Raw genomic sequence first — 19,618 nt, 5'->3', positions numbered from 1 at the left:
TTTATTTTATTTTTTTTAATCTTTCAATTATATTAACTTTTTTTTTTTTTTTTTTTTTTTTTTTTTTTTAATTGGTTTCGATCCAAAATATTTCTGATTTTTTTTAAACCATAATTTTTATTTTATTTATTTTTTTAATACATATTTTATTTTAATTGTGAATGAATAATAAAATTAAAAAGTAAATAATATGAAAATATTTTCAATTATAATCTATAGATTTAACTTTTCCCGAATAACCGGTTCTTTTTCAGAATTAAATTATCCACTGATAGGTATATTTTATTTAATTTTATTTTTTTTTATTTTTTTTTTTTTTTTATTATCATTTTTATTTATTGGAAATGAAGTTCATAAAAAAATAATTGCTAGATTTACACATGGTCAAAAAAGTATCTAAATTGATTTTTTTTTTTTTTTTTTTTTTTTTTTTTTTTTTTTTTTAAAAAAATTTTTTTTTTTTTTTTTGGGGGTACCCCTCTTTTTTTTTAAAAATAAAAAATTTTTATTTTTTAATTTTCTTTAAAGTGACTTAATAACAGCTCCCCAAATCATTGCTTTATAAACTTTAAATTTATTTATAATTTTATTTTTAAATGTAGATGTCACATTCAAAAAAATCACTTTTTGCAGCATATTCAAACGATGATGATGGTGATGGTGATGGTGATGATCTATATTTAGAGGAACACCAAAAGGTCACAAGCACAAACACACCATCTTCATCATGGTTTTCAAATTCAAGTTATAAAGAAAAACAAGAAAATGTTATTGATACAGTTACATCAAAAACTCAACTTAAAAGGGCTTCAGATTTCTTTAATTTAGATAGTGACAACACTTTTTCTTCTCCTCCTCCTCCTTCTTCATCACCACCCCTTTATTCAAAAACAGAAAAAAAAAATAATGATAAAGTAAAAATAATAATGAAAAAAAGATCATTCATCGATAGTAGTAGTGATGATAATAGTGATGATGATGATAATGATAGCAGTTCTAGTGATCAAGATAGTAGTGATGATGATAGTGGTGGTTTTACATACAATAGAAAGAAATATAAAAAAGAACAACAACAACAAGAAAATGAAGAAAATGAAGAAAATGAAAGAAAAAATAGAAAAAAAGAGAAAAAAAAGAAAAGAAAAGATAAAAAATTTAAAAATGACGATAAATCAATGTAATAATCTATACTATAAATAATAATAATAATAATAATAATAATAATAATAATAATAATAATAATAATAATAATAATAATAATAATAATAATAATAATAATAATAATAATATATATTTATTAATACTTTTTATCATTTAATTAAATTAAATAGGATGATAATAAGTAATGAAAATAGTGAAAATTATAGTGATAATAGTAGTTACTTTATTGAAAAAACAGGTGATAAAGTATTTAGTAGTAGAACATCAACACCAAATTATAATTATGACAATTCTTTTATATTGGGAATGAGTGATTATAAAATTGGATTTTCAAAGAAAGAAGGATACCAAATAGAACCAATTTCTTTAACCTCTTTTAATAAACAACAAATCAATAATAGATACTTTACAAAACCATCATCATCATCATCATCATCATCACAATCACAACAACAATTAATAACAGTTATTACGAAAAGAAAAGAAATTGAAGAGATTGAAAAAGTTAAACCAATATCAAATATAAAAGATCCTTCAAAATCAAATGATGATGAAATTAAATTAATTGTATTAAATGAAAATAATCATGATAATGATGATGATGATAATGATGATGATGATAATGAAACATTAGAAAGAAAAACATTAAAAAAGAATTCAGAATTGAATAAATTAGTTGAGCAATATCCAAATAATATTGAATATTGGATTGATTTAGTTAAATTTCAAGAGAATTTTCAACAATTTAGTAGAAATGTTAATAAATCAAAGACATCAATGTATGAAAAACAATTATCAATTTATAGAAATTCATTATTACATAATCCAGATTCAGAGATCTTAACCATTGAATACCTAAAATTAGCTTCAAAATTATGGGATCAACAAAAAGTTTTAGATTTATGGAATAAAGTTTTATCATCATCCTCTTCTTCATCTTCTTCTTCAATTATTAGTGAAAAATTATGGAAAGAATATATTGAATTTTGTTTAAGTAATTTTAATGATTTTAAAATTGAAAAGATTAAAGAAACAATCATTACAATAATTAGGAAAATGTTGGTCAAAAGACGGTCGTTTAAAGTCAAAGATTATAATTTCATGGAAAACATTTCAAATTTAGAAGAATCAATATTACAATTCATATCACAATTAAGCAAATTATTAAATCAAGCTGGTTTCAGTGAAAGAGTAATTGGAATTTATCAATCATTAATTGAATTCAATTGTTTTGAACCAATTCAACTCTCAAATGAAACTCAAGCAACTCTATTAAAAGAATTTAAATCCTATTGGTCCTCTTTAGATTATCCAAAAATTGGTAATCCAAATTCAATTGGTTGGTCAAAATCTTTTACAATCTTATTAAATAACTCAATTAATAATAATAATAATAAAAATAATAATAATAATAATAATAATAATAATAATAATAATAATAATAATAATAATAATAATAATAATAATAATAATAATAATAATAATAATAATAATAATAATAATAATAATAATAATATGGATTTAGATAATTTAGATAATTTATCAATTGAAGAGATTGAAAAATTATTAAAAGAACAAGAAGATCAAGAAAATCAAGATAATGAAAATATTTTTAATATTACACATAAATCAAAAGATTTAAATGAAGATGATGATAATGAAAATAATAATAATAATCAAGAAGAACAAGAAGATAATGATAGTAATAGTAATGATAATGATAATAATAATAATAAATTTAATACATGGGGTAAAAAAGAAATTGAATTAGATGAATTAAAATGGAAACCATTGGATATTAATAATAATTTAGAGGTTAATAAAGAAGTAAATGAAAATGATACTGAAAGAGTTGTATTATTTAATGATTTCTATGAATTATTATTTAGATTTGTTAAAGAAGAAAATAAACTTGAATTGGTATTTCAATTTTTGGAATTTTTAGGTGTACCAATTTCATTATTAGATGATAAAATTCAACCAAGATATTCATTTTATCATCCACAACGTAGAGATTCAATAAATTCAATTCATAATGAGAATATAATTTCATTATTATTTAAAGATTTAAAACAACAACCATCACCACCATCACCATCACCAGAATATCCAAATTGGTTTAAAACTTTTGATAAATTTTCAAATAATAATAATAATAGTCAAAATTTATTAGGATTAAGTGATGATAAAATTAAATTTATAGATTCAATTTATAAATTAATTTTAGAGAATAGTAATGGAATTAAATTAAAAGAGAAATTATATGTATCATATATAATGTTTAAAGCATCAATTGATATTAATGATGCAAAAGTTTATACGAAATCATTATGTGAAAAATTTAAAAATTTAATCTATTTTGATATTTTTGCATCTTTAGAATTAAAATCTGGTAAAACTCAACAAGCTAGAACTATTTATCAAACGACTTGTTTTTATATAAATCAATTAATAAATCAACAAGCACAACAACAACAACAACAATTACAAATTGATTTAGTATATAGGGAATACTTATTTATGGAATTAAATTTAATTTATCAAACTATTGAAAAGGATCCACAAATATTAAAAAGATTTATAAAGAGTAATCATAAACCAATTGAATTATTCTTTACACCATTGCATATATTACAATGTTATTTAGATGGCAATTATAAACAATATTCAAGTTCAACTTTTAATTTAAATACAATAAATCAATTTTTAAATCAATTAAATTTAAAATTCCTTCAAAAGTTACAACAACAACAACAACAACAACAACAGAATAGTAGTAGTAGTAGTAGTAGTAGTAGTAGTAGTAGTAGTAGTAGTAGTAGTAGTAGTAGTAGTGTTGACTTTTTATTATGTTATTGTATATTTGAATTATTATCAAATGGATTTGATGGATTTTTAATATTATTTAAAAGAATTACATCATCGTCAACAAATGATTATTTAAAGATATTCTCAATTCAACATGAATTATTAACTATTAGATGTATTGATATGGTTACAAAGATTGCACCATTAATTGGTACTGACCCAAAAAGAATTAAAAATTTAATAATTGATTCATTAAATCAATATTATGATCATCCAAAATTATTATCTTTATTTTTAAATTGGGAAAGTAAAAATCAATTAATAAATAGAATTCGTATTTATTTCGATTTAAATTCAATTAATAATATTAATAATAATAATGGTGGTGATGATGGTGGTAGTAGTATATTTTGGTTATTTGCAATTAAATTTGAATCAAATAGAATTGGTGCTGCACAAAGAATTAAATCATTATTTGAAAAAGCAATAAGTACAACTCAAAAACATAATATTATATTTTGGAAACTTTATATTGAATTTGAAATAAATAGGGGAAGATTAAAAATTGCAAAATCAATTTATTATCGTTCAATTAAACAATTACCATTTTCAAAACAAATTTGGTTATTACCTTTTACAAACTCAAAATTATCTTTAATTTTTAATAATCAAGAATTTAATGAAATTATAAATTTAATAAATGAAAAAGGAATAAGACTTAGAATTCTTACTCCAAAAGTTTCTAATTAAAATAATTTATATGAGTATATATTTTTTTTTTTTTTTTTTTATAAATATCCAAAAATGTATTATTATTATTTATTTTAAAAAATTTGAATATTTATAAAAAAAGAATATACAAAAAAAAACATAAAGTAAATTTTAAAATAATAATAAAATAAATATATTTTTTAAAGATATTTTATAAAGATATTTTTTTAAAGATATTTTTTAAAGATATTTTATATTTAATCTTTTTTTTTTTTTTTTTTTTTTTTTTTTTTTTTTAATTTTTTTTTTTTTAAAGTTTGTAAAGTATTATTATTATTATTATGGGAATTAACTAAAGGGTGTAATTTTTTTTTAAAAAAATTTATTTTGGCTATTTAAAGTTTACTATTTTAAATTTTTTAAATTTTTTTTTTTTTTTTTTTTCCAAAACTAAAAATATAAAAAAAGCCTGCTATTGATACTGGGATTGGGGGTTTTAATGATATTTAATTAAAAGGTTTTTTTTTTTTTTTTTGTTTTTTTCCTGTAATGAACTTGAAAAATAAAAAAAATAAATAATATAATCTATTCCTTTCTATTTTTATTTTCAGCCTTATTTTATTTTTATTTTTTTTTGTTAATTTTATAAAAAAAGTAAAAAAACAAATGTTTAACCCATGACGTCCTTAAAGAAAAAAGTTTTTTGATCATGTTTGAATTTTCGAAAAAAAAAAAAAAAAAAAAAAAAAAAAAAAAAAAAAAAAAGTTACTCATTTATTTAGTATATTTTTTTCTGAAAAATAAAAAAAAAAAAAAAAAAATAAAAAACCATTGTTAAATTTTTTTTTTTTTTTTTTTTTTATCATTATTTTTACTAAAATAAATATGTCATTAATAATTATCTTTTACTAGTAAAAAAAATCCTCACGCCACCATTTTTTTCGATTAAATAAAAAAATAAATAAATATCCAAAAAAAAAAAAAAGTAAAAAAAAAAAAAAAATAATAATAAAAAAAAAAAATAAAAAAACTTTTTTTATAAAAAAAAAAAAAAAATCTCCCCTAAATTTTTTCAATCAAAAGGTCATTCAAGTCAAATAGATAAAATAGTTAAAAAAATGTCTTTTGCTGGAAGAATTTCATTAGATGCATTTGATTCTTCTCATGGTGGATCAAGTGAAAGTCCAGAAATTCATGTAAGTAATTTTTTTAATAATAATAATAAAAAAAAAAAAAAAAAAATAGGTCAAACCGATTTATATCTACACACAACAATTCTCACATTTGTAAAAAAAAAAAAAAAAAAAAAAAATTTTTTAACCTACTTTTTTTTTATTTATTTATTTATTTTATATATTTATTTTATATATTTAGACATTATATAGAGTATCAGGATCTTTAGCATTATTATCATGTATTGGAGCATTATTTGTTATTATTACATTTATTACTATTAAAGATTTAAAGAAACATCCAACACGTATGATCTTTTTTTTATCAGTTTGTGATGTGTTGTTTAGTTTAAAGTATTTGGTGACAGCAGTGTTACCACATAGTGACAGTTTTCAAACGAAAAGGGTGGCATGTTATTTACAAGCAGGTATACAGCAATTCTTTGGATTGGCATCTATTGGATGGAGTGGTATGATATCGTTGAATTTGATCATTAGCACGAGTAGACCATTCGAGAATAGTTCAACCTATTCCAAGTTTTATCATGGTTGGATATGGTCGTACTCGATAGTGACAAGTGCGATACTGTTCAAGAATTACGATGTCATAGGACCAAGTGGCGATGGCACATGTTGGATCAAGGCAGAGGACAAGCCATTGCTATTGATGTTTTTCATACCACTTTTAGCATACTTTTCAATCTCGATCTCCTCATTGATCATAGCAGCAATCTCCACTAGAAATAAATCACTAACATCATCAACCACCAATAACTCATGGTCAGATCGTAATCGTACTGGAATGTTATTGAGAATGTCGACCTACACATTGGTGTTTATCCTCTGTTGGGCAGGCCCATTGGCACACAGAATCTCGCAGATCGCAGGCCACCATGATGCACCCAACCAAGCGAGTGTGTTAATGTTTTTCGATGCAATTGGTGTATCGATTCAAGGTTTTATGAATGCACTCATTTGGATTACAAATCCTTCAATTCTCAGAGGTTTCCTTGGTAACATTATGAAATATTTACCATTCTCAAAGAAATTCATTAAAGATGGTGAAAACACACCACTAATTCGTTCACTTCAAGATGAAAATCAAGATCCAACTCAATTGGCCGTAATGTTACGTAATAATATTTTAACATGTTCATTACGTGGTATTGCATTATCTGTAAATGATAATTTAAATTTATCAAATTCCTCCTCATTAAATAATAATAATAATCAATCTCATATTGGTGGTGATATTCATCAACATTTACCATTTGACTCATTATCATCATCATCACCATCATCTTCATCAACACCAATTAATCATAATTATAATAGTAATAATAATATTAATAATAATAATAATAATAGTAATGATAATTTTGATAATATAAATGAACAATTTAAAGTTTATACAGAAAAAGAATTATTTAAAGATATTTTTGATATTTCACCAGATACAAATATGGGTAGTCATAAATTTAAAGATTATTGTCCAAATATATTTGCAAAGATTAGAGCATTAAATAATATAACACCATCAGATTATTTGAAATCATTTGATTCATCGTTGTTTTTTGAGAATTTATCGAATCAGAAATTCTCAGAGGGTAAAAGTGGAAGTTTTATGTGTTTCTCACCAGATAATAAATTTTTAATTAAAACTATCACTCGTCAAGAATCGGTATTATTGAAAAAGAAAATCAACAATTTTTACAACTATCTCGTAAAGAACAACCATTCATTCCTATTGAGGTTCTATGGTTGTCATAAGATTTCAATGCCAAATGATCATACTATCTATTTGGCTATCATGTCCAATGTATTTGGTACAATTCCACAAGGTATAAAGATTAGAGAAAGGTATGATCTTAAAGGTTCAAAAGTTAACAGAGGTGGCAATGATCCTTTGTTCAAAGGTGATGGATTAGGTTTAGATTTAGATTTTGTAAACTTTAGAAAATTTTTAAATTTACCAGATGGTTTTAGTCATTCAATCATTCAACAATTAAAAAATGATTCTGCTTTCTTAACCTCTTTAAATATTATGGATTATTCTTTACTAATTGGTGTAATTCCAAATAATGATGATTTTAAAAAGAAATTAATTGAATCTGGTGGTAATATTAATAATATTTTAAGTGGTTCAAATTTAAATAATAATAATAGTAATAGTAATAGTAATGGTATTGGTAGTGGTAGTAGTGGTAGTAATTTTAATAATAATAATAATGGACATGGTAGTGGTGGTTTATTAAAAGGTAGTTTTACAAATTCATCATTAATTTCAAATTCATTCGATTTTTCAAATGGTATTATATCAGCAGATGAAAAAGAAATCTATTATATTGGTGTTATTGATATACTTCAACTTTATGATTTTAGTAAGAAATTGGAAAGATTTTTAAAGGTTTATTTATTTAGAAAGGATGGTGATGGTATCTCTGCAACTAGACCTGAACCTTATAAACAAAGATTCTTAAAAAGAATGAATGAAATCATTAAAAATAAAAACTATAAACATAAATCTGCTACTCAACAATATAATAATTCAATTATAAATAGTAATAATAATTATTATCATAATGAAGAAGAAGTTTTATTTGATACATAAAAAAAAAAAAAATAAAAAAAAATAAAAAAAATATATTTAAATATATATAAATATAAAATAAACAAATAAAATAAATAAGTAAATAAATAAGTAAATAAATGAAAAAAAAAAAAAAAAAAAATATATTTTTCTGAATAAAAACAAATTCTAAATTCCAATAAAATTTTTTTTTTTATATTTTTGATTGCTCACTCTATTTTTATACAAAATTCATATTAAAAATAAATAAAATTAAATATAATTGATTAAATATAACCTGTTTTAAAATAAAAAAAATGAAAAAAAAATTTAAATTTTAAAAAAAAAAAAAAAAAAAAAAATGAATTTTTGGAAAAAAAAAAAAAAAAAAAAAAAAATGAATTTCATTGTTTATTTCACATATAAAATATTTATTTATAAAAAATGAATAAATTAATATCATTATTATTTTTAATAATAATAAATTTAATAATTATTTCAGCAATTGTAGATATAAATTATCAATCATATCAATCAAATGATATTATAATTATACAAGATTTAAAAGAGAATGAAAAATTAAATTTAAAAAATCATGTTAACAGTGATAAAATCGATATTACAACAACAAATAGTGCTGATAATTCAATTAATAATTTTTTAATATCACATCAACATACTTCAAATTTTAAAAATAATTTATTTAATGATGATAATTATAATAATAATATTGAATCAATTATAGTTTATTTTAATAATAATCATTTAAAAGGTAAATTTAGTAAAACATCATCAAAATATCCAACTTTAATTGAACCAATAATTAGAATAGTAGTAAATTTTAAAGATGGTTCAAAAGAGATTCAAATGGATGAATTTTCAACAATAAAAACAATGACATTCAATCAAACTTTAAATATTTGTAAAATTTTAGAATCAGTATTGGATACTTCAATTCAACCATGTTCTTCAAATGAATCACCAATATTTGATAATTTATTACATATGGGTTTAATTCCAAATACAATGAATCCACCTTACCTTACAAATAATAATAATAATAATAATAATAATAATAAAGATAGTAATATTCTTAAGCCAATAAATGATATTTCAATTAAACGTCAACGTATTATTCAATCAAGTAAATTCAATAAACAAGAAAATGAGAAATCATATCTTGAATTATTCAATAGTAATAGTTATCTAAATTGTTTATCAATTTTTAATCATCATAAACTTTGTAATAGTCATAAAGTTTCATATTCAATTGAAAATTCATATGATCAATTATTAGGTTTCACTTTAACTATTAATAAAAATTCAATTGAATTTAATGAACAAACTTTAATCAATACTAATAAATTAACAATTAAATATAATCCAATTTCAACTACCTCCACTACCACTACCACTACCTCCACTACTTTAGCTTTATTAAATGCTGATAAAAGTAAAGAAATTTATAAATTAGAGAATTCAAAAGCAAGTAAATTGGATGAAATGATTGATAATATTGAAACAACAACTCTTGTTAAAGATGGTGATGATAGTGAATGGGTTATACTGAAATTAGATCATTTGGTGAAGAAATCTGGATTTCATCGTGAACTTGTTATTAATGTTACTTTGAAATCACCATTGAGAGATACTGTACCAGGAGTGTGTAAAATTATGGTTTTGGAGAATTTGGATCAAGGTATTTTCGTTGATAGATATGAAGTGGATGAAATTGAGAGATTTGGAGGTCCAAAAGTTGTAATTTATCAATTGATCGATTTGGAGAAACCTTCTACCTCAAGTACTCAAAATTTCGTTTCAATCATTAAACAATTCAATACAACCGGTTCTGCTACTCAAGATATTCAATTAACTTTACCAATTCATTTACGTTATCAAAATCCTTTATTCAGTGATAATGGTGATAGTAATACTTTTCGTCAATCTATAATTTCATCTCCTCAAATTTATCTATCATGTGAACCAACAAATAGTGTATTAAATAACAATGACAACTCAAATAATGATAATTGGAATTTAATTACAAATTATAATTTATTATTAGATGATATTTCAAAATCAATTTCTATAAATGTCCCAGTTGGTCAATTAAATGATAATGATTCTGTTAAATTCTATACATTATTGGTAACTGTTATTGGCTCAATATTAGTAATTATAACTATTTTTATAACTCATAAAAAAAATTTATTACAAAAAAAAAAATAAAAATAAAAAAAAAAAAAGATAAAAATAGAAAAAAAATAAAAGGATAAAAATAGAAAAATAAAAAAAATGAAAAAAATAAAAAAAATGAAAAAAATAAAAAATAAAATTAAATTTTAAAAAATTAAAAAAAAAAAAAAAAATGTTCCCACATTGTTGAATGGTATAAACAGTGTGTAAGTGTTTTGGGTTTAAAATCTTTTTTTCTTTTTTTTTTATTTAATTTAATTTAATTTAATTTAATTTTTTTTTTTTTTTTTAATTAATTTAATAAACTTTTTATTTTTTTTTAAATTTTTTTTTTTATTTTAATTTTATTTTAATTTTATTTTATTTTATTTTTTCATTTATTTAATTATTTTATTTTTTCATTTATTTATTTATTTATTTTTATTTTTTTATTTATTTATTTATTTATTTATCATAGGAGCGCCCCCATCATAAATAAAATAAATTTAAAAAAAAAGGTAATTTCCAGGTTCTCTTTATTTGAATAAACTTTTTTTTTTTCTTTTTTTTTTTATTTGGGGGATTTGGGAAAAAAACATAAAATTTTTTTTTTTTTTTTTATATTTCATAAATATCCGTACACTCTTCCAAAAATCAGCAAGATTTCTTTAAAGTTTTCAAAATAAAAAAAAAAAAAATAAAAATAAAAATAAAATTAAAAAAAAAAATTAAAAAAAAAAAAAATTAAAAAAAAATAAAAAAATTTCAATTTTTGTTTCAATTTATTGGTACCTCTCTCCTTTATTCACTACCAAACACCATACTCTTTTATTTATTACCCTTCTCATTATTATTAAAACTATTGTTCAAACGATTAAAATATATTAATTAAATTAATTATAAATATACGTTTTTTCTTATAAACAGATTTTTTTTTTTTTTTTTTTTTTTTGATTTTGCTTTTTTTTTTTTTCTTTTAGTAAATCCCCCAACCACAAAAAAAAAATAATTAAACCAAATAAATAAATAAATAAATAAATAAATAAAAACAAATAAAAAAAAACAATAACAAAATTAATAAGAAAAAAATAAAAAATAAAAAAATAAAAAACCAAACAAGTATAAAGCAAATACATTATTGAATTAATAATAATAGTAATAAAATTATAATAGTTTCAAAAAAATAAAAAAAAAAAATAAAAAAAAAGAAAAAGTAAGAAAAAAAAAAAATAAAAGTTATTTGGGTGAAGTAGTGAAGTAGGAAGAAAATACAATAATAAAAAACATGGAAGATGGAGTCTTAACTGATAATGGAAATGATTACTCGAAATTTGTTATGTCTGTTAAATTACCATATGATATCCTTGAAAAAATTGAAAATAATCCTCATTCAGTTAAATTTTTTTATGGCAATGAGGTAGGTTATATTATAAAGTTTATTTTAAACTTTAAAATTATTTCTATTAACAATATCTATTTTACTTTTTTTTTTGATTTTTTTTTTTTTTTTTTTTTTTTTTTTTTTTTTTTTTTTGGATTTAAAAATTAAATTTGTCAAACAATGGTGATTTTAATAACTACTTCAACAACAACAATTACAACTATTACTTTTACAATTACTATTACAATTACAACTATTATTAGCCAAAATTAATTATCGATAATTTAGAATATACATTTTCATTTACAGAACAAAAACAACAAACATGTATTTTACAACAAAACAATCGCTATACAAATGTTGGTCAAGTTACAAAAAGGTTAACATGTAGAGAATCACCCTTGACAATGGAGGATAGACAGAGAATTAAAATCAACTCCACTGAAGCTGAAAAACAGAGAAAAGAAAGAAAGACAGTATTCTTAGGTGTCGATAGGTCAAGTATGTTCATCCATATCATTATCGTCATCTTTGAAAATATTATCTAGAACATATTCTTATCCATTGGAAAACTGTCATATATGAGAGATACTAACCCTTTTTTTTTTTTTTTTTAATCATTTTTTTTTTGATCCCAATTTGTTTTATAAAACCTGCAGAAGCAAACCAAAATCATTTTTATGGTGGTAGTAATAATAATAATATCAATAACAATATCAATAATAATATAAAAGAGAGACCTAAAAAACCACCTAAAGTTTTTTCATTACCAAAACCGCCACCACCCCCACCAATAATAAATATACCATCAAATAATACCAACAATAATACCAATAATATATTTAATAAAGAAAAAGAGAAAGAGAAAGAAAAGGAGAGGGAGAAAGAGATTGAAAATGAAAAGCAGAAGGAAAAAGAAAAAGAAAAGGAAAGAGAAATAGGAAAGGAAATAGATATAGAGATAGAAAAAGAAATAGAAAAACAAATAGAAATAGAAAAAGAAAAAGAAAAAGAAAAAGAAAAAGAAAAAGAAAAAGAAAATGAAAAAGAAAAAGAAAATGAAAAAGATACTCCATTTTCACCTATATATTCAAACAATAGTAATGCATCATCGACACCATCACCTGCAACATCAATATCACCAGATAATACACCAAATCGTTCAACTTCACCAACAACAAGTAAATCAAGTTTATCTCCAAGATCACCCATTTTAATAAAAGAACAGCAACAGCAACAGCAACAACAGCAACAACAACAACAACATCAACAAAATAATATAAATAGTAAAAATACACTTTTATTTCCAGCAGAAAAACCAAAAAAGAAACCGGCAACAATTATTCAACCATTAGGATTAAAAGGAGAAGCATTGGAGAGATATTTACTTCATTCACTTCCATTTGGAGTTACAAATCAAACATTAAAAACAAAGTATGAAATCGATCCAAATAGTAATACATTTTTAAATAGAGTCGCATTTTTTAAATCACCTGGTGTTTGGTTCCTGAAAGATGAATACTATGCAGATATCTCTTTAGATTGGAGTGACTATAAACCTGAAGAAAGAATTTCGATAAAAAAGAAAATAAAAGAAGCTTTTTCCAGAGTACCTCCAATACCACCTCCAATACCACCCCTACCTATTACAATCAATTCGAAAGTTGATCAAAATAATATAGATTCAACATCAACATCATCATCGTCATCATCGTCATCATCATCATCGACTAATTTTGATAGTAAATATTTAGGAATAAATAATAATAAAGATATAGATATGAAAATTGGAGATTTATCACCAAGAAAACCATCGTCAAATAAGAAACCAAGGTTATCTAAAAATAATTTGTTATCTATTAATAACATTAATAATAACAGTAACAGTAGTAGTGGTAGTAGTAGTAGTAGTAGTAGTAGTAGTAATAATAATAGTTATAGTAGTAGTAGCAGTAGTAGTATTGAAAATGATAATACGAATAATAGTAGTAGTAGTAGATCTAATTCTCCAATATTATCACCATCTGTCTCACCAAGCAATACTTTTAATACTCGATATACTGCAAGCTTAAATAATAAACCCTCTAAAGAGTTACTACCTTGGTCAACTAAAACTACAAAGAAAGATACACTCCTTTCACTAACTCCAACCTCTACTTCAACTTCAACCTCCACCTCTACCTCGACTTCAATATCTCAGCCCCTATCGGCAAGATCGTCGAAATCTTTGTCAAATAACAACATCAACAACAACAACAACAACAACAACAACAACAACAACAACAACAACAACAACAACAACAACAACAACAACAACAACAACAACAACAACAACAACAACAACAACAACAATACAAATATAAATACAAATACAAATATAAATATAAATAATAATACTAATATAAATACAAATATAAATACAAATACAAATATAAATATAAATTCAAATTCAAGTTCAAATCCAAGTTCAAATTCAAGTTCAAATTCAAATTCACCATTAGAAAACAAAGTTAGCAATTGTAATGAGTTAAATGAAGTTTTACCCTCAGCTACAAAGATACCTTTGTCAAGTACATCATCAACACCACCTTCACTATCTTCATCTTCTTCATCTTCTTCATCTTCATCTTCTTCATTGCCATCAATAGCCAACACTGTAACAGCAGCAGCACCAATGATTACCAAACCACAAAGCACCATTTTGAATACGAAACAAACTGATTTCATTAAAAATTTAGATAATAAGATCAATGCTTTAAATTCTGCACCTGATAATAATCCTATTCCGATGCCAACCACCACCGCCACCACTACTCCTTTATCACCAAATAAAACTAAAAGACTTAGTAATGGTAGTTTAAAGAGGAAAGTTGATTCAATTAAATCAACTGAAAATATAGAAAGCAAACCATTGCCTGTATCAAAAAAAATATCAACATCATCCTCTTCATCATCATCATCATTATCATCCAATAGTAATGGTATAAGTAGTAATATCAGCAATGGTAGTACTACTATCAGTGGTATTAGTACTAGTAGTAATAATAGCAATGGTGGTAGTAGTAGTAGTAGTAGTATTGGTAGTAGTATTAGCAGTAGTAGTAATAGTACATCTTCTAATATTAGCAATGGTACAACCCAACCAATTTATGGTCCAATCCCATGCCCAAAAGAAGAGATATTTGTTTTAAAATCAGATGATGATTTCAAAATGATGTTGGAGATGTCAAAAACTAAATATCAAAAATACACACAAATTCATAAATTCATTATAAATAATATACAAGATTTTAAACAACTCCAAAAAGACTTGGAGATATGCTCAAACTCTGTTCAAAGGAAAAAGTGTACCGATAAAATTTTCGATTTATATGCTGAAAGAAAAGATGTATGTTTTTATATATATATATATATATATATACAAAAAGAATTATAGCTCTTAATATTAAATACTAATACTTCTTTATTTTTAATATTATTATTATTATTATTATTATTATTATTATTATTATTATTATTATTATTATTATTATTATTATTATTATTATTATTATTATTATTTTATAGAGAGTTAAAATTGAAAGAGAAGAATATAGTAGATTACATGCAGAATTAATTGCAATCAAAGGTATTTTAAATGATTTTCAATCAAAGAAAATGGAATCACTAAAACAGGTTAAATGATGATAGTATTAATATTTTCTATCATTGGATTTCAATTTTATTATAATATTATAATATTACCCAATTAAAAACTTTTAATACTCATATATATATAAAAATTAATATTGTCATAATGATTATAATAAAAAAAGAAACCAAAAAAAAAAAAAGATAGAAATAATTTTTCTATTTTAAAACCTAAAAATCAAAAACAAATTCTTTAATTATTTTATTATTTATTCTGTTAAATTTAATCACAATAATATTATATTTTTATATTTAAAAAAGAAACATTTATTAATAATATAAAATTTATATTATTATTTTATTTTTTTAAATTTTTTTTTTTTTTTTTTTTTTTATACACTTTTATGTATTTAATAATTATATATTGAATTAATTTAATTAAATATATATATTATTTTCGATTTTAGTTGCAACCACAATCTGGATGTAGAATTGGAGTTGTAATATTGCCAACAGTGTTTAATACTGAACCAACAATAACACCAGTACCAAATAAAACTCCTCCAACAAGATTTCCAACTGTATTTCCTAATGCCAGACTACAAGAACAACATTGAATTGAGTTTAATGATTGACTTGATGATGATGATGATGATGAGGCAATATTGGATTTTGATGATGATTTAATATTTCCAATTGATGAGATTGAGGCTAAAATAATATTTAAAGAAATTAGAAATTATTAAATAAAAGAATTATAAAATATATATATAGTTACCTAAAATTGTCATTTTTTTTTTTTTTTTTTCAATTTTCTATTTATGCTTTAAAGAGTTGGCTAATATTTGATAATGATTGGAAAATAAAAATTTTTTTATACTAATTTTGAAACATATAATTATTATTATATTTAAAAAAGAGTAAAATGTGAAAATTATTAAAAAAAATTTAAATTTAGTAAAATCCAAATTTGAATTTTAGATATCTATATTAGTTTTTTCATCTGTGTTAATCTTACTTATTTAATAAAAAATCTGTGTTAGAAGGGGTTGTTACTTATTTTTTTTTTTTTTTTTTTTTTTTTTTTTTAATTAGATTGGAAAACATATAAATTTGTTTTCTATACAAAAAATAATAAAAAAAATTGATTAATTTTTTTAATATAACATTTCAATAAAAGAAAAAAAAAGATATAGCTATTTAATATTTTTTTTTTGACCGATAATATTTTTATATTTGTAGGGAAATAAGATTAAAGGCCATTTTTAAAATCTCTATTTGAAAGATTAATTTGAACTATTTTTTATAAACCGTTCATATAGTTAAAATTAAATAAATAAATCTTTATTTATTATTTTATCACTAAAATGATATCATCCATTATCTAAAATTCCAAAACTATTTTTCAAATAATTTGTAATAAATTAAAAAAAAATTGATTTAATATTATATATAAAAAATTTTATAATTTTTTTTTTAAAGTGAATACTTTACCTTTAAAAACATTTTTTTTTTTTTTTATTTTTTTTTCTTACTAAAACAATTAAACCTAAAAAATGACAATCTTAGGTAATTACATTTAAATTTAATTTTAAATTTTTAATTTATTTTTTACCTAAATACTAAAATCAATTTAATTATTTAGCCTCAATCTCATCAATTGGAAATATTAAATCATCATCAAAATCCAATATTGCCTCATTTTCATCATCATCACTTCAATCATTAAACTCAATTCAATGTTGTTCTTGTAGTCCGGCATTAGGAAATACAGTTGGAAATCTTGTTGGAGGAGTTTTATTTGGTACTGGTGTTATTGTTGGTTCAGTATTAAACACTGTTGGCAATATTACAACTCCAATTTTACATCCAGATTGTGGTTGCAATTAAAATTCTAAATGTATTATAGTATTTGTAAATATCAACTAAATAAAAAGAAAAAAAAAACTCCACTTTCTTCTTGAAAATAAATCTTTTTTATTTTAAAGGATTTGTTTATTTGCCGATTAATAAAATCAGATAATTTTAATTTTGTGAAGTATTTAAATATTTAACTTATTTGATCTTAGTTTGGAAAAATCTTAAAGCATTTAAAATTTTAATAAAAAGTTATGAATGGAGATATTCACTATTTTTTTTTTTTTTTTAAAATGTTTTTTATTATTTTTTATTTTTTTGTTTTTTTTTTTTTTTTTTATTTATATATTAATTAATAACAGCGGAAATTGAATGAATAAATTGTTTACGATTAAAATATTATAATTATTATTGTTTTTATTAATTTGAAGCTGCTGCTTTAACTCTTTCTTCTCTTTCTTCCCAATAATTACCACAATAATTCCATCTGTAACCAAATTTAGCATCATCGACTTTTTTAAATTGAGCAGTTTCCCATTCTTTGTTTTCAGCAACTCTTTGTCTTTTGTCTTCTCTTTGCTTCTCTTCCAAGTTGTGTTTTTCTTTAGCTGCGACATCCAAGTTACCTTCTTCTAAAGCGATACGATCTGCTCTAAGACGAGAATCGGTGACTGGTAATATCTTTTTGTATTCATCGTTGAGATCAATAACGTTTTCTTCGACCCATCTTGGGAATAAAAATTTATTATTGATTGGTTCTTTGCTGGCTTCCCAAAGACAAGTGGAAGTGGTAGAGGATGAACCATTATCCATGACTTGGAATAATTGAATGGATTCATTCCATTTACCAGTGATTCTGTATCTAACATCACCTTCACAATCCACAATTTCACCAGTGACACCATAACGACCGGCACCTAACCAACCAGATTTAGCAAATTTGAGTACTGCCTTGCTACCGGTAGTGTGATTTTCGATGACTAAATCACCATAATGATCCAACCATAATGAACCAATGATAATGTTATGACAACAAGTTACCAAATGATTCCATGTGTAATGGTGGTTGGTCTTCTTATTGAAGAAATGATTGGTACCATCAATTTCAACCTCTGATGAGTTACCATAGAATTTGGATTTCAATAATGTTTCTAATTGAAGAGTATAATCTTCTGAAATTGTCTCTGATACACCAATTGGTGGGTGATGACTAACTTGTTCTGCAAGGAATCTAAATTCACCTTTTTTATCAACAATTTCAAAGGTTTCACCTAAAATTGGATTAAATGGTTTTCCTATTTTTTTTTTTAAAAAAAAAAAAAAAAATAAAAATAAAAAGAAAAAAAGAAATAAAAAAGAAAAAAAAAAAAATTTTTTAGTATTTCTTTTTTTTTTTTTTTTTTTCTTTATTTTATTTTACTATTATATTTTTCAAAATATAATTAATAATATTTAATAAAACTTACTTGTTCTAACAGCAGTACTATATAATGCACAATTGAAGGCAGCTAAATAAGCTAAACATAAAAATTCGCTATCTTGTTTTGAGGCTTTAGATAATAAAGCGTTATATTGTAATGGTTCGGACATAACTTGTAAGAATGATACTGGTTCGAAAATCCAAACTGGTAATGAGATTAAAGATGTAATATCTTTACCAACATATGATGATAATTGTTTGAGTAAACCCTTTCTTTGCTCTGGTTCAATATCACCTTTATTATCACCACTTTCTTCGACTTGTAAGTTTTCGTTGGTACCTACTAAACCCTTCATATAATTCAATGCTCCTGAAAACATATTTTGCTTTATTTGTTAATGTTACTGAAAAAAAAAAAAAAAAAAAAACCTTTTGACTTTTTGGTTTTGAATATAATATCTATAGGAATGTAATGATATAAAATCTATTGGTATTGAGAGTTTTTGATTTAATAAAAAAAAAAAAAAAAAATTTTATTAGGAATATATAAAAAATAAAAAATTAAAAAAATTTTATTGAAATTTGGTGAAAAGAAACCAATAAAAAAAAAATAAAAAAAAAAAAAAAAATAATTTTTAAAAAAAAAAAAAAAAAAATCCAAAAAAAAAAAAAAAAAAAAAAAAATTAAAAAAAAAAAATTAAATAACAGCGGTTGGCCGTTTTTTATGATTTCT

At 22.0% G+C, this 19,618-nt stretch overlaps 7 protein-coding genes across 7 annotated transcripts; 5 read left to right on the top strand and 2 right to left on the bottom strand.

Moving 5' to 3' along the window:
- Positions 1-602: 602 nt before the first annotated feature.
- DDB_G0283719 (DUF1740 family protein) lies at positions 603-4,719 on the top strand (the record flags this gene model as incomplete). Its single annotated transcript, XM_633891.1, has 2 exons — positions 603-1,177; positions 1,332-4,719. 2 exons carry the CDS (start codon positions 603-605, stop codon positions 4,717-4,719), a joined length of 3,963 nt encoding a protein of 1,320 aa, XP_638983.1.
- Positions 4,720-5,798: 1,079 nt separating this feature from the next.
- On the top strand, positions 5,799-8,463 carry rpkA (G-protein-coupled receptor family protein; the record flags this gene model as incomplete). Its single annotated transcript, XM_633890.1, has 2 exons — positions 5,799-5,876; positions 6,055-8,463. The coding sequence occupies 2 exons, from the start codon at positions 5,799-5,801 to the stop codon at positions 8,461-8,463; spliced, it is 2,487 nt and encodes an 828-aa protein (XP_638982.1).
- Positions 8,464-8,865: 402 nt separating this feature from the next.
- On the top strand, positions 8,866-10,650 carry pigX (phosphatidylinositol glycan, class X; the record flags this gene model as incomplete). The annotated part of the gene is made up of 1 exon (XM_633889.2): positions 8,866-10,650. One exon carries the CDS (start codon positions 8,866-8,868, stop codon positions 10,648-10,650), a length of 1,785 nt encoding a protein of 594 aa, XP_638981.2.
- Positions 10,651-11,881: 1,231 nt separating this feature from the next.
- Positions 11,882-15,661, top strand: DDB_G0283715 (hypothetical protein; the record flags this gene model as incomplete). Its single annotated transcript, XM_633888.1, has 4 exons — positions 11,882-12,013; positions 12,241-12,478; positions 12,637-15,365; positions 15,545-15,661. 4 exons carry the CDS (start codon positions 11,882-11,884, stop codon positions 15,659-15,661), a joined length of 3,216 nt encoding a protein of 1,071 aa, XP_638980.1.
- Positions 15,662-16,070: 409 nt separating this feature from the next.
- On the bottom strand, positions 16,071-16,398 carry DDB_G0283713 (coiled-coil family protein; the record flags this gene model as incomplete). Its single annotated transcript, XM_633887.1, has 2 exons — positions 16,071-16,318; positions 16,386-16,398. The coding sequence occupies 2 exons, from the start codon at positions 16,396-16,398 to the stop codon at positions 16,071-16,073; spliced, it is 261 nt and encodes an 86-aa protein (XP_638979.1).
- Positions 16,399-17,163: 765 nt separating this feature from the next.
- DDB_G0283711 (hypothetical protein) lies at positions 17,164-17,497 on the top strand (the record flags this gene model as incomplete). The annotated part of the gene is made up of 2 exons (XM_633886.1): positions 17,164-17,176; positions 17,253-17,497. 2 exons carry the CDS (start codon positions 17,164-17,166, stop codon positions 17,495-17,497), a joined length of 258 nt encoding a protein of 85 aa, XP_638978.1.
- A 387-nt stretch (positions 17,498-17,884) lies between these two features.
- osbH (oxysterol binding family protein, member 8) lies at positions 17,885-19,264 on the bottom strand (the record flags this gene model as incomplete). Its single annotated transcript, XM_633885.1, has 2 exons — positions 17,885-18,759; positions 18,931-19,264. 2 exons carry the CDS (start codon positions 19,262-19,264, stop codon positions 17,885-17,887), a joined length of 1,209 nt encoding a protein of 402 aa, XP_638977.1.
- Positions 19,265-19,618: the final 354 nt, after the last annotated feature.

This window comes from Dictyostelium discoideum (assembly GCF_000004695.1).
Source record: "Dictyostelium discoideum AX4 chromosome 4 chromosome, whole genome shotgun sequence".
Lineage (NCBI taxonomy): Eukaryota > Evosea > Eumycetozoa > Dictyosteliales > Dictyosteliaceae > Dictyostelium > Dictyostelium discoideum.
This window is presented reverse-complemented; position numbering and strand designations above follow the sequence as displayed.